We start from the raw sequence: 15962 nt of genomic DNA, 5'->3' as shown, positions 1-15962 counted from the left end.
CTCCTCTTCTCTTCATGTTTGTTTTTTGAGACAGGGTTTCTCTGTGTAGTCCTGGCTGTCCTGGAACCCACTCTGTAGATCAGGCTGGCCCCAAACTCAGAGATTCACCTGCCTCTTCTTCCCAAGTGCTGGGATTAAAGGCACACGCCACCAATACCTGACTGCTTCTTTTCTTTCCTTAAGGTTACATGTAGGGTCGGCTTGTGGCTCAATGTAAAAGGGAACTCTGTCTTCAGGGGATTCTGCCTTTAGCTTGTCCAGTTTCCCGGAAGGCTGGAATTGGGAAACATTTTAAAGCCATGGTCCTATGAAGAGTGTTGGGGTCTCTTATGACCCTTTTACAAAGACACTGCCCCATAGGCACAGTTCTCAAAGGCATCAGCGGTTAACTCATGGCTGCAGTGATCACTGATTGTATTTTTGGGTGACACACAGCAGTGGGTGTCTCTAGGATCATCACCATCCACAGAAGCAGGAATGGTGCCCTCCTGGGGAGGTGGGGCATGGGAGTTTTCCTGTGTCTGTGATAAGCTGATAAGCTGCTGAAAATGACTGGCAAGCTTCCAGCCACATGTGACCATTCAGCTCTGACTTTCACCTTAGACAGCTGCCAACCCTGGGTTTCTGCCTAAGGCTTTCCCTCGCTCCCCGGGTGGCCTTTTGCTACTCCTCCAGGACAGTCACAAAGGAAACAGGACTGAGAGATCCTCCAGGGGTCTCAGGAAGCCTAAGGCTCTGTGAGGTCCCAGAGTTCAGGATGCCTGAGGACACAGGGCTGACAGTTAACCATCCCCTGCTCTGAGTGACATCAACAACACAATGAAAGCAAGCATTCAGGAAACTGAGTGTAGAGTCTTGGGTACTTGAAAGACTAATTATGTATGGAGGTTACTATTCCATGAGGGCCAGGATTCCGACCCCATTCACTGATAGCCCCAGACCCAAGCTTAGTGTAAGAATCAGGGCCCAGACCTTAAGATTCTGTCTCAATGCTTCAGCACATGGAGGTCCCTTATAATCTGTGGACTGGCTGGTTTTATGGCCACTAAATACAAGCCAGAGTCATGTGGGACTAGGAAACCTCAGCGGAGAGAGGGAAAGTCTCCATAGTATTGGCCTGTAGGCAAGTCTGTAGTGCATTCTCTTGGCTGATCATTGCAGCGGGAGGGCCCAGCTCATTATGGGTGGTGACACCCCTGGGCCGGTGGTCCTGGGTTCTATAGAGTATAGACTGAGCAAGCCATGAGGAGCAAGCCAGTACTCAGCTCTTCTCCATGGCCACTTCTTCAGTTCCTGCCCTGAGTTCCCAGGATGAGCTATATGATGAAATAAACCTCTCCAAGTTGCTTTTGGCCATGGTCTTTTATCCCGGCTCTAAGACAACCTGGGAAGAGCCTTCCATTGCCACCACTCTGCCTGAAACTGTGATTGACCTAGGCGTGGCATAGGGAAGGGGCCTGGAGCGGGTGAATACCGGTTGGCTGCAAACATGGGAACACATGGGTATTGGTACAATCAGCAAAGGCCCAACAAAGATGGGTACATGGATCTCACTCAGATTCTGCCACCAGGGCACTATGGGAACTTCATTTATGGAAGCGGGTAAGCACCAGGACCAATTCAGAGCCCCTCACGATTGGCCCACCTCTCTTTACGTCTGTCTGATTTGTATGAACTGGTTCTAACGGGACTCCACAGTCTTATATGCTGTTCTGGATGGAGAGGTGCAAACTCAGATCACCAGTGTGTGCAGTTGCCCACCCGGCTCAGCTTTCCCAGAGTGAATGCAGACACAGCCAAATACCCATCACCCACGCCGGGCCCTGGCAGGTCTGGCCTTGTGTGGGGTGTAGCAAGTTCTAATCGCTCACTGACTATTCAGGCTGCCTTTGAATAGCTCCCTCCTCTCTATTGAAATCCTACCTTCTGTAGAAGAGCACCAAAGCAACAGACTATTAAATTTAGTTAAATATTAGATTTCTCGTTTAATGATTGCCCACGCAGTCGGGTTTATCAGCAGAGAACTGGTGGTCTCACGGGGGAGCTGGGTTCAGCTAGTTTATTTGTTTCCCTAATTACATTCAAAGAGGGCAGGAGCTCAGAGGAGAAATAAGAAAAGATCGGTGCATTCCCTGAGGACTCTGCCTTTGACTTTGGGGCAGCAGGGACCTCCAGGCTGCAGCACACACATGGCCACTCCTTAATTAAATGTGAGCCCCTCTAATATTTGGTAGAATTAGCTATTATCAGATCTGGACACAGTGAGCCCACAGAGACAAATGGCTGCTCAGGAAGCCACTCCCGGGGTTGTATGGCCTGTGGGCTGTTCCCACATGGCCCTGGGGCTTGGAGCGCTCACCCCTACTCCGCATCATTGGAAAACTGGTGACCAGACTGCAATGGAAACCCCAAGCAACTAATCTGGAGGGGAAGGGAGCTGCCTGGTCCTTGGCTTGTGGTTTCTTTTCTGTAGGTTATGACTGCCCAGGCTGTGAGTAGACAGACAGATGTACACAGTGCTTCTCTAGCAGCTCTGGTCAGGCAGCACCCCGCCCCCACCCACTGCTCTTCACTGGCTTTTTTTTTATGGCTCCCCCATGCATCATTCTTCTCTGTCCTTGCTCTTTGCGGCAGAGGCCACCCATAAACCCTGGGCTACATCCCTCAGCTAACTCAAAGAGCAGACCCAGAAGAATAAAGGCTTTTCAGCTTTCTCCCCTCAACTGGATCTCTTTTCACTCTGAGCCCGCTAGGCTTCCTTGCTACAGTCAGTTTGACAGCTTGTGACCGAGGGACTGTTCTTCGGCCATGACTCTCACTGAGTCCCTGGATAGAGCATCTTGAAGGCAGGATTCAAGATAGGTGGTCTTATCGCTAGCCTCTCCAGCATCGTGCTGGACTTTGTGCTGGGCTGCAGTGCGTTTGGGACACCTCCGCAAACAAAGGGTCCAGTTACCACAGAAGCGGGAGAATTACACACACTATCTCTCACAGATGTGTTCGGGCGGGAAGAAGTACCATCCATACACCACAGCTGCGTCACTGCGGTAGTTCACCCCGTTACACTAGGGGCGGCAGCGGTATGTGATATGGACACATGACAGTTCCTCATGGCTTTATGGACACCGCGACTGTAAAAGCACTTCAATGACTTCGCGCCTGTGCGACACTGGCACAGAAGTCTAGGGGAGGCAGGGGAATGTTAGCAGCAGTAAACACTGAAAAGAAGGATGCAAACTTTCGACTGTTGAAGAAGAAACGGTCCAAGACTGTTGGACGGGATGAGGGCAGGGGATTCAGATTCCATCGACTCATGCCATGACTCTGTGCCCAGATGAAAACATCCTTGGCGCAGCTTTTCTTATTCTTTTCTGTTTGGAGCCGAGGTGGGAAGCCAGGCTGTGTGCATGCTCGCTAGGCAAGTGCTGTCCCACTGAGGGACACCTCAGCCCCATGCAGCTCTTTCTCCAGGAAAATCTCTCAGCTCAAGCAGATATGAGGAGACTCTAATGCATTATTTGTGTCCTGTTGATCCAGCTGACATTTAAATGGGAGTGTGTCTAGGCAAGTAACCTTCGCTGGCCTGGAACTCACTATGTAGACCAGGCTGGCCCTAAACTCACAGAGATTCGCCTGCCTCTGTCCCTGTCTCCAGGGCCGGGAAAGGTGCGCACCATTACACCTGACTGATGTTTCTCTTTTCTTCCCACCAAACTGTTCCTGAAATATTTGAAATCTGTCATTATTAGATACAAATTTGCTCTGTGTGCCGTAAGAGTTGAGGATAAATCGGGCGCCAGGACTCAGAACCGGTGCCTGCCTCTCTTTGTGCACTGTACACACGTTATGTTACTGGGGACGTTCCCCATGGCTGTGGTTGGCCAGGCTGTCCTGAGGCTTGGCTATACTTCCCGAGAGCAGAATGCCACCCTGCAGCCACAGTCTGGAAGTCTTGGGACAGATGCCACATCAGATGATTTGGCTTGTCACTTCTGTGCCAGAGGAGGTCCACTGCAGGCTATTGTCCTGCTCTGCCTGAGACGAGCAAGGCTTTGAGGGCCAAGGACTATAGAAAAACTGCAAGACCCTGGTTAGCATGGGCCTCCTGTCCCTGAACTTTAGGGGCAAGGTGGCTCTGTTCCATATACCCCAGTCTGGTCTTGCTATGGACCTGAAAATGAGACCAGAGGTGGACAGGATGTGAGTGCCCACAGATACAGCCCATGTGATGTCACCAGGGCACTCATTTTAACCCAGAGGATGTACAATTGCCCATGAACCCCCTGTAGTCCCAACTCTCTCCCACATGGGACCAGAGCCAGCATCTGTCTTGCACGTCCATCTACATACAGGACCAGTGGCAGACAGATGCGGCTCTGCTGGTGTTTTTTTTCCCCATCTCTGAGTGGCTGGAAACCTTAGTCACATGAGGAGCCTTTGGTGCCCATGATAATGACATTCTTAAGGAAACAGCTTTTAAATAATTCACAGTCACATCTGTCAACACCCCACAGACTCTGTTTGGAGATACGATTTCCTAAAGGGCGGGAAGTCAAGTATCCCCAAGGGCAGGGAGGCTGGGATGATGATGAGAGGGAGGACCAAGCTCTCTGTAACATGATTCCACCTTTTCTAACAGGGCTGCGCTAGAATAGAACGACAAGCCCCACTGTCATCCAACCACAGCCGTCCTATGGCCCAACCCCCTTACTGTGCTTGTAACCAACACAGGCTGCTCAAAGCAAGGCATCCTACAGCTTCCTTAGGACCACCTGTTCTTGAGCTCAGTGGCTTGCACACTGCCCCTCTGAATGCACGGGGCTGCAGTTTCCTCAGAGAAGCCCAAGGGCCACTCAAAGTTGTGCTCCCAACAGGGAAAGAGCCCAGAGGCTTCGCACACCCTGCCCTAGCAGGAGAAGGTGCAAGAACTTCTGGTTCAGTGTTCCCTCAGCAGACTGCAAGCAGAGAGGTTGGAACAGGGGTCCCAGAGGCTACTGTTTCCTTGGCGACCAAGGCCAAGGTTCCTGGGTCCTGTGTTCAGGCAGCAGAGCGGTCAGTGACTATGGAGTGCTGTGCAGGCACAAGGGGAGTTTCAGATTTCCTGTTCTTTCTGATTTTAGAGTCTCTGCATGTTCCATTGTTTATCTGGGCACAAGACTCAAGTCTGAACACTAGATTTGTTTCTGTCTCATGGACACGGTAACCCCTCGACCTGAAGGCAATTTCGGATGATATTACCAGTGTGTCTGTACTGTGACTGCGGCCTATCACATGTCAACACGCTCATACTCAAGAAGTTCCAGGTTTTGGAGCATTTGGATTTTAGATTTTTGGGTTGGGGACACTCACTCAGCCCGTAAAAGAAAAGTGCTCTGAGGAGTCACCTTTTTTTGACTGGAAAATCAGTCCAACACTTGGGTCCTTGGGCAATTCATCCAAGGTCCATGCCTCTATTCTCTGAACCTGTGCAGAGAAGTCCACAAATGCATATAGTATTCTAGATGGTCCTGGCCCTACATGGATCATAACACATGCGGGAAAGCTGCTGGCTTCAAGGACCCTGGCTGGAAGACACCCGTCTGGATAGGCAAGAGGATAAATGCTCACAGAGCATCTGGTTGCTAAGTGATGCTCTGTGGGCTTCTGCAGGCTGGTGAGGTCATCATTTGCAGGTTAGGCCACTTCACTGTGTCTTTTCCCTGCTCCTGGAACTTTCTCAGGGCCTTATCTTTAAACCTCTCTCTTTCTCACTCTGTATGTTCATCTGTAAGTATGGGCATGTGTATAACATGGCGCGTGTGTGGAGGTGAGAAAACGTCCCTTGGTATGATCCTCACCTACTTTGAGACAGGGTTTCTTGTTCCCTTTCCAGGATTTTTTTTTTGGGGGGGTGGGCAGTTTCGAGACAAGGTTTCTCTGTGTATATCCATGGCTGTCTTGGAACACACTCTGCAGACCAGGCTGGCCTCAAACTCACAGAGATCCACCTGCCACTGCTTCCTGAGAGCTGGGATTAAAGGTGTGCGCCACCACTGCCTGGAGCTTCAGGGATTTTTTTTAATCATGGAAGGAAGTGACTGACTTGAACCCTACCTGGGCCCTAGGGCTGGTCCATGATGCATCCGCTTTGCTGCCTTCCTGAGGCATACATCCATGATGTGCTGCAATCATGCACCTGGCACAGAGTCTGCCAAAAGGCTGTGACCATGGCATGGACAAGATCCTATCACTTAGACCAGGAGCCTAGGGGTGGAAGGGATGTGTGGCCTCACCCAGAAGTCACTAATTTGACAGACAAGGGACAAGCCCCAAGCCTTACATTCAAGGCTGCCATTTGAGGGAGTGTTATGCTAGGCTGTGGTGTGTTGTAGCGGGCTAGCAATCCCATTACAAGACTAAGAGAGAGTCATGCACTCCCACAGACCCCTGGAGACTGGATGCACTGCTGGCTCTGACATTTGACCAGGACTTTTCCTCCCAGGTGGACCTGGCCAACTCCTGTCAGGGTGGTTGTTCCCAGGAGCTGCAGAAGGCAGCAGACTCGCACTCGGGGGCCAGGGCTTTGGGTTCCTGCTCAGACAATCCTTTGTGTTTTGTGTGCCTGAGACAGACGCACCCCACAGACTCAAGTCAGACGTGTAAACTTTTCGTCGCTGAGCCATGGGTGCTCACTAGAACATTGCTGTGGCTTGCATGCTGCTTCCTCTCCCTTACTGTTGCTCTCTCTTTCTTTAAACATGTCTTTCTCTTTTTCTCCCATTGAAGCTATTTGCTCCTGAACAGTCGGATTCTAGGGGAAAAGATGTCATAGTTGGCAGGACTCTTTGCGAACTAGGCCTCGATCCTCTCCTCAGTGACATGGAGCAGACCCTAGCAGAGGGAGGGAGAAGGAAACCATGATGAGTGCTGTGAGGGGCTTGTAGTCCACTATTTTGAATTTTAATCTTTTGGCTGGGTCTTGTACTATAGCTCAGGTTGGTTTAAACTCTTTCTTAAAAGCAAGATTTATTTATTTTTATTTTCTGTGTATGTGCTTTGCCTCCATGTGTGTCTGTGCACTACATGTGTGCAGTGCCCACGAAGGCCAGAAGAGGAAGTTGAATCCCCTGAAAATGGAGTTACAGATGGTTGTGAGCTACTGTGTGCCACCGACTGACAGGGAGTCAGACAACGTAACGGACATAGGCGGGCTCTGGGCTTCCACACAGGGACACCCACATGCTCTGTCCACATTCTCTCCTGCCTGGAGTCCTGGAGGGTGAAGATTATGGGGTTTCATATCCAGGAACATCCAAGAATGTGGGAACTGGGTCTCATAGAGAAGCCCTGTGTTACCATGTGTGGGCTGAACTACATACAATCTAGTGTTCCCACCAGATGCTGAAGCCATAACTCTTGTTACCTGCGAAGGTGACTTTAATTGCAAAGAGGATCAGTGTTTTGGTGACGTCACTAGGGTGGGCTCCAATCCAATCCAACTGTGTCCTCACAATAAGGGGAAATGGATGCCAAGGATGCCACATGTAGTAGAAGTGGGCACCATGGGTACCTAGTGTGACCATTCAGCCAGGAAGCAGGTATGCAGGCAGGATGTTAAACCACACCACTCATTTCCCTCAGTCCTCAGCAGAACACCAGGTTGCAAGAAGGGAGAAAGGCTCGTAGAGTATCAGGGTTATCCATGAACCCATAGCATATCGGGGGGTTAACCATGAGCTCATAGAGTATCAGGGAGTTATCATCTATGAGCTCTTACATGTCAACAAATACAAACAGCACACACTGTCTTCCTCCTCCTCCTCTTCTTCATTTTTCAAGACAGGGCTTCTCTATGTATCTTTGACTGTTCTGAAACTTGCTCTGTAGACCAGGCTGGCCTTGAACTTAGGGATTTGCCTGCCTCTGCCTCTCAAGTTCTGGGATTAAAGATGTGCAATACCATATTTGGCTACATTTTTTTTTTTTTGAGACAAGGTCTCTTCATCAGGTAGCTCTGCCTGTTCTGGAACTCAGTATATAGACCAGGCTGGCCTTGAACTCACTGAGTTCCACTTGCCTCTGCCTGTGCTGAGATTAAAGGTGCACCACCCATGCCCAGCTCCAGCACATGCTTTCTTAAGAAAGGCGATGCTGGGACTCTGGAGCAGCCTGTGAAGTGAAGGTACTAGGCAGGGCTTAAGCAGGAGCGATTTCTTACAGAGGAATTAATTGTCAAGCTGCTGAAGACCACAGAGGCCACTTGGGTGGGAAGCTGTAGGGGAATCCTATAGCCAGGTTTCTTCCCTGCTGTGTGTCCCTTGGAGTGTGCAGATTGTTGGTGAGTGGTGATGCCCAAGGAGTTGTACCAGAATCTTTCAGGGGACACGGACTGAAACCCAAGAGCTTCAAATCTCCCAGGCTCTTGGAAAAGTTCCCAAGTGAGGCTGGAGATGAGGCTTGGGAGTGGGCCTGGTCACTCTAAAAACCCACTTTTCCCGAGCAGCCCTAGTGGAAAGATGGTTAAGCTGCCAAATACCTTCTCGGCATTTGTTCCCATTTACTCTGATGGCCACCCTTGACCTCCCTTCCTCCCATTCTCCCACCTTTCTTCCTGTAGTTCCTCCATGTCATGGACATGACCATCTGACCTGCAGGCAGATACACTCTGAGTACCCATGAAGCCTCAGCGGAGGCGAGAGTGAAGCCCCTACTGACTGCTGTTCAAATCCGGCCTGTCCTGGCTACATCCAGAAGATTTCAACCATGACCTGAGTTGTCTGGGGAATGGCCACCCAACCTCAGTGCTCACAGGCTGTTTTGGATTCTAGGCATTTTCAGGGACACCTCAGCTGGGTCACACGTGTGATAGAGAGGCGCATTGGACCTATAGGGCCTTATTCACCTTCAGGCCCTGAGTTGGGGTGGGGTGGGGCTGGATTGTCTCGTGAACCTTGGCTCCTACTCTCTCAAGTCTCAGAAAGATTTTGAAGGAACAGCACTTACTTCTCTTATCCGTGGTGTTATGTACAGTCACAGTGGGTACACCAGGGCCTGGGTTCGGAGAGCAGAGAGGAAAAAGAGAAAGAAAAAACAAGGTCATTAGTTTAGAAGAAAATAAAAAAATAAGCTTTCCTTATGCCATATAGACTGTGTGGGTCCAGAGGATAATGCAGTCAGAAGAGGCATGGCTCTCTAACATCACAGTCAGGTTCGTTACCAGGATTCCTGGTCATGGTACAGATCATGGCTAATTTGACAGGTGGGGGAGAGGACCTGAGTAGGATCCCTACAGCCCACATGAAGGGCCAGCGCACACGGCTTGGCATCCCGCCTGCCGATTCCAGCCTCCGCAAGCAGATCCAGAGGACCCCAGAACAGGCTGGTTAGCGAGATGAGCAATACTGGTGTGCTCTGGGTTTGATTGAGAGTGTCTGCGTCAGTGAATTCAGAGGAGAAGCAATGGATGATTCCTGACATCAACCTCAGGCCCCTCCATGCAGGTGCACACACAAGTGTTTGTGCAGCCACACTCATATGCAAACATACATATGCTAGTATGCAAACACACAACATGGAAAATGAAAAACACTGATCTTATAATGGTGTCCTCTGGAAGGGTATCTAGTCTGGACTTTGCTTATTAGCTTCTGAAGGAAGCCCTTGGCTACTTGGCTTTTTCTGTGTACTTCTTCAGTTCTTTGAACAAGGTAGACAGGTGTCTGATTCTGATAGATACCACCGGTCACTCCTGTACAGCTTTCCAGATCGCCGCATGGTGTGAGTATTGTATTTGGATTAAAGCACCATAACTTCATTTTCACTATTGAGCCAATTCCATGATGCTTTCCTGGACTTAGTCTGCATTACTCAAGCCTCAAGCTTGAAAAACAAAAAACAATCACCAGAACCTGGAAAGAAGCTACCATAGTTTCTAGTCTCTGACCTCCTGTGATGCTTTTGCAAACATGCATGGAATGGATTGTGAATGTGTGACTCTGTTCAGTGAGCCCCTTCAATGGAAAGCTTCCCAGTTTTAGATTGTTCTGGCCTTGGGAGTTAGGAGGATGCTCTCAAGACAACAGCATCTGCTTGGCCATCCACAGGTTCATGGCTGCTATCATCAATAGCAGGGCCAGGAAGAAGGCCTTCTGAATTACTTTTGTTTGGTGATTTAGCTGCTAAGCTGGGGTCTTTTCCCAACATCCTCTTGCCTCTGTTGCTCTTTGCATGCTTGGGTCTGCCAGCTGTGCCAGCTGTAGGGTCTGAGGGAGGCTGAGCTGCCCTCAGGGGTCATTGCTCTTCCTGGCCCCTGATATCAGCATGACTGGTCTCTTCTTTCTATGTTGGAAAGCCTTTCACTACCTAGTCTGAAAGAGTACCCACCCATGACCACAGGGCTGGTCACCCACTCGCCTTCTCTCACAGGGTACCATGGCACAGACTGTGATGTCAGGCCTTGGACATTATGGCTGTGCTGGCTCTTGTCCCTTATCTGCAGTATTAGGACATAGCTCCATGAAGGGCAAGTGTTTGTTATCAGCATTGAGACACATCCTCAGAGTGATGCAGAAGGAGTGAGATGTAAAGGAGATGCCGCCTTTTGGGCTGGGGTAGGCACTGAGTAGTGACAAAAGGAGAAAGAGGAGGCTTGAGGCGTCTGCCTGCACTTGGCTGGGGACTTGTGTGTGTGTGTGTGTGTGTGTGTGTGTGTGTGTACATATGTGACATCAATATTACAGAATGCATATTTAGGAAGAGCACTGTGGACTTTGCATCCACAGGGTCACTGTCAGAACTTCCTGTATATTCAGGGTTCATGTGACAAATGGCTAAGCTGAGGGCCAGAGATCTGCCATGGGTCCCAGCATGGCTTATAAACCTCATGCAACATCTGGAGAGTGGACTGCCCAGTTCAGGCCTGAGAAGGATGCTCTGTGTTGATAGGCAGAGAAAGGAAGGCTCAGGCCTGAGAAGGATGCTCTGTGTTGATAGGCAGAGAGAGGAAGGCTCAGGCCTGAGAAGGATGCTCTGTGTTGATAGGCAGAGAAAGGAAGGCTCAGTCAGAGTGTGCTGGAGTGTGCTGGAGTGTGCCGCTGGACGGACTGCCCTGGAGCTGACCTGGATACCACTCAGTGCACACAGTGATGATCCAGAAGCACATATTCATTATGCAAATTAGTGGCTTTCTCTGGAACACTGGCCTACACTTGCATATATCACCATATGTACCTCAGTGGTCCTTTCTTACTGCTTTCTTCTCAGGCTCCCTTTCTCTTCCATTATAGTCTTCTTTCTACTTTCTTGTCTTAAAAAAATCTAGAATGGGGCTGGAGAGATGGCTCAGTAGTAAGAGTGTATACCGCTCCTGCCAAGGGCCTGAGTTTGGTTCCTAGTGCCCATGATAGGCAGCTCACAATGGCTGGCCACTCTAGCTCCAAGGGCTTCTGATGCCTCTGGGTTCTGAGGAACCTGTACTCATGTGTGCATACCCCCCCCCATGCACATAATTAGATTAAAACAATGCAGGAGGTGGGGGTGTGTGTTAGGGGACATCTTCGAGAAGTGGGAGGGGGAGCTGGGGATGGGATGGATATTGATAGAAGACATGTTGGATTCAAATTAAAAATTGTTGAAGAATAAGTAAAAAAGAAATAAAACCTAGATTTTTGCATCTGAGAGAAAATGTGCATTATTTGTCTTTCTGAGCCCGGCTTATAGCACTTAACATAGTGACCTCAGGTCCACCTACTTTTGTACGAACGATGGATTCCCATTCTTCTTCATGGCTGAATAATACTTCACTCCATGTAAATGTTACACTCTCCTCAACCATCACCAGTGAGTGGGCACCTTGGCTGAGGCCCTGACTCGGCCACTGTGAACAGAGCTGCTACAAATACAAGAAGCGTTGGAATATTCCGACTTAAGATTCCTTCGTCTCGGAGTGGCACAGCCAATCATTGAGCCCTGGAGCCTCCACATTGACCTCTACAGTGAATGCTTTACAGTTCTAGGCCCCTCCCCCATGCTATGCCCCTTGCTTATCCATCCAGCCACAGACTGGTCAGGGAAAAAAAATTGCAGGCTGCTTGGTTACCTGTGAATTTCTGAGAAGCACTGACAATCTTTTCACTATAAATAGATCCCTATGGTACTTAGGGTCTACTGACAAAAACTAATTGTTGTTTGCCTAAAACTCACACGTGGCTAGGCAGCCAGTACTTTTTATTCACTGACGCCGGCACTTCCTTCCTAGAGGGGAGAAGCCATGTCACATCTGTCTGTGCACGCCAACGGGCAGGTAAGTACTGACTGTGGGGGTAAAATATGGAGGCACACTAAGTACCCCATTCTGCCATCCCTTCCCCTGAGAGCCTGTGCAGCGAGCAAAGTGGCCATTGAGAGATAAGGAGCCTACAGCTGTTTGGCGCGCACAAACCGAGGAAAGAAAATTTGCAAACAGTCTATACCCCACGCTCTTATTAATAATGTAAACAATGATTACTTATTCAGTGCCTACTATGTAAAAGGCATCCTGGTAACTCTCCTATGAATAATTTCAAGTCCAATCTTCAGAGCCCTGCCGCAAAGACACTTCAAACAGCTTAGAAACAGGAACACAGCAGCAGAGCAAGCTTACCGTCTTTTGTCGCATTTGTGCAGTGAGGAAGTCACAGCTTGGGGGAGGTTTCATTTGCTAATACAGCAACTTAATACATGTCTTGAAACAAAAATTCAAATGGTAAAGAAAGGGACTAGGTGACAGTAAAGGACCCACTTTTCCCTTCTAGAATATCCTAGGGTGCACCTGTAGCCATGTACTCACATTTACATGTAAGTGTTTTTAAAAATAAAAAAAAAATCACATGCAAAATTAACCAGATCCAAAGTCTGCACAGCTCAATGAACTTCTATACCATTAGCACAGCATTTGACATGGAGCAGTGAAACCTCACATTGGATTTTACACTTTCACTACTGAATGAATATTTTATGTAATTATCCACCACCAACCACGAAACTCCATGACAGAGCTAGAACTAGAAAAGCTGTATATCTCCTTTGCTAACTATGTTATGAAATACCAAAATATTTTAAAAGATTTATTATTTTATTTTTTTGGGGGGGGGCTAGGTATCACTATCTAATCTTGGTTGTCCAAGAACTAATTTTGTAGACCAGGCTGGTCTTGAAATGACAAAGGTCCTCCTGCTTCTGACTCCTTCATGCTGGGATTAAAGGTGTGCACCACCACACTTGTCTGATTTTATGTGCATTTTTAAGTTAATTTTTTTCTGTGTATGTATGAGTGTTTTGCTTGCACGTAATACCTTTGCACCAAGTGCCTACAATGCCTGCAGGGGCCAGAAGAGGATGTTGAGCCCTCTTCAACTGGACTTACAGACAATAGTGAGCCTTCAAGTGGGTGCTGGAAATCAAACCTGTATCCTCTGGAAGAGCAGCAAATGCTCTCAACTATGGACCCATCTCTTTGGCCATTATTATTATTATTATTGATACAGGGTTTCTCTAGATAGTCCTGGCTACTTTGGAACTTACTATGTAGACAAGAGGGCCTCAAATTCACAGATTTCCTCCTGTTTTTGTCTTCTAAGTGCTGGTATTAAAGGTGTGTGTCACCAAGCCCAGCTTTATTTTTATTATTTTTACTTATGAGTAGATATGTGTCTGTATGTTGTTATGCATACATGAACACAAGTTGTATGTTGTTATGTGCACATGAATACAAGTGCCTGGAAAGCCAGAGGCATCAGAGTTACATTGCCTGGTGTGGGTTCTGGCAACCAAACTCAGGTCCTCTGGAAGAGCAGCCTCTCTGAAGCCCCAATATTTTAAATGCACAGAAAAAAATAACACAAAAATACTTGTATGTATGCCTATAGACATCACTAAATCTTAGTAGAACATCAGACTTGTCCTCCTCTTTTACTCTCTCTTGCCCTCTTCCCCTCCCTCCCTTTCTTATCTACCAGAAGGTGAGCCAATCTGGTCCACCACACACGCCCCACTGAGGCCAGAGCATGGCCCAGAAACAATGAAACCGAGGAACCATGGGCTGAAACCACAGCCCACAAGGAGCCCTTCCTCCCCAGAGTTGTTCCCTCCAGTTTTGTGACAGCAATAGAAAGTGATGGACATGGGTCAGGACTCTGCAGGGGCTGGGGACAGAAGGGTCCTTTGGGTGGCCTTCACACTTGACCAGTGTCTTCTTTGGTACAGTTTGATGTGCAGTCCACTTGACCAGTCTAAGACGTTTGCGATGTTAAAGTCATGCTGACAATGGCCCCACTGTGACATGGCTCTCAGACCTCGGAATGAAGACAGTGACTGGTGGCAGCTATTGCGAATCAGAGGTTCAGAGCCACAGTAACCTAAATTACTAAAATCAGGGCACAGAGACTCCTCTCAAGAGACCTTTCATCGGCCTAATTTAAAGCTTCACCTTGCTATGTCATGGCCAGGTTAGCACTTAGCGGGCCATTCATTAGCCATTCATCTGTACAGCAGGCACTGCATATGCACTGCCCACTGCCCTTCCGGGGTAGGGAGTGGGAGGGGCATAGAACTGTGCCCGGTGGGGGGCGCTCTGTATGCATCTTTCTGTCGGGGGAGTCAAAATAGCTTCCCTTCTGAAAGTTGCAGCTCAGCCAGCGTATTTGCTACCTTCCCGTGCTGGCAGTGCTCATGAAGAACACAAGAGAAATGCCTACAGCCATGAGACAAGGCGCTAACTTTCAAGGTGGCCTTAAATTAGCAACTGGGCAATTAAAATGGGACCCAGAGCACACAGAAGACTGTACAAGGCACATGCTCTTGAGGTGTGCTACGTAAAGATACAGAAGGCACATTTTTCCTCTTGGTTTTCAGAGGTGTCACGGTGGAATGGCCGGCCGCTTGAGTTTATATCTCTGGTCTGTCTAGGGGAAATTTTGTATTCTTTGATAAGCACTTCCTGCCTCCCTCCCAAAGCTCTGGGTCACCAACATTCTTCTCCCTCCTATGCATCTCAGGAAGTGTGCGCATCTTTCTGTCTTTGGCTCATTTTCCTGAACAGAATGTCCCCCTGGTGTGTCCATACCATCACAAATGGCAGGAGTTTTGGAGGTTTATCTGGCCGAACATTAATGGTTCATGGTCTCTGGAATACAAACAGTGGGGAAACATGACTGGAGCAGAGAAGTGGGCTCGGCGTCTACAGGGGGACATGGCTTAGTAGCTGAAGCACTCCTTGGCATCCATGTTGATGCCAGGGCAGCAGTGGTAGCCCACTTATAGGCCCAGCGCTCAGCAGGCTGAGACAGGAGATCTCTGGAGTAAGCTGGCTGGCTAAATGAGTTGAACTAGCAGTCTCTTGTTCAAGTAAGAGAACTTGCCTTAATATATATGGTGATGTGCTGACTATAGTCAGCACATGTGCCAAACTTAGAATATCAGCAGTTTACAAAAGAAACAATTCCCCTTATGAAAGATCCCAGCTTAGCTGCTGTAACGTCATTTTGCAAGGCTTTTGACAAACAAATGTAAGTGCAGAGTGAGGTCAGGGCCCCTGGCTGCAAAGCAGGATATCTGTGAGATAGGACATCTATACAACAGGATATCTGTTGCCATACATCTGTGCTGGGAAAGGAAAAACCACTTATGCCCCTTGCCTCATTCCAACTGACCACTAACCATGCATCTGCTTCTGTAATCTGCTTTTGCTGCCCTCTTTCCTATAAAAAGACCTCTTCCCAGTCTGCAGGCAAGCAAGTCCTCCGAAAGACTTTGCTGCCCGCAGGTACCTGTGTTTACCTAATAAACCTCTTGCTAATTGCAAATATATATATATATATGGTGACGGGGAATGGAGGAGGATATTTGATGTCAAAAGTGGGGCCTCTATACATATTACACACACATACATACATACATACACACACACACACCATTCATACACACACACTCCATTCACACCTCCACAC

At 48.6% G+C, this 15962-nt stretch overlaps 1 protein-coding gene across 4 annotated transcripts in view; it reads right to left on the bottom strand.

Moving 5' to 3' along the window:
- The window catches only part of Dpp6 (dipeptidyl peptidase like 6), an 880940-nt gene that overhangs the window by 20844 nt on the left and 844134 nt on the right, over positions 1-15962 (bottom strand). For all 4 annotated transcript variants that reach the window (XM_026789414.1, XM_013353878.2, XM_026789413.1 and 1 more), the window contains exon 17: positions 8983-9030. In XM_026789414.1, the coding sequence (XP_026645215.1) occupies positions 8983-9030 (48 nt within the window). The remainder of the gene's footprint in view (positions 1-8982; positions 9031-15962) is intronic.

This window comes from Microtus ochrogaster, unplaced genomic scaffold, assembly GCF_000317375.1.
Source record: "Microtus ochrogaster isolate Prairie Vole_2 unplaced genomic scaffold, MicOch1.0 UNK18, whole genome shotgun sequence".
NCBI lineage: Eukaryota > Metazoa > Chordata > Mammalia > Rodentia > Cricetidae > Microtus > Microtus ochrogaster.
This window is presented reverse-complemented; position numbering and strand designations above follow the sequence as displayed.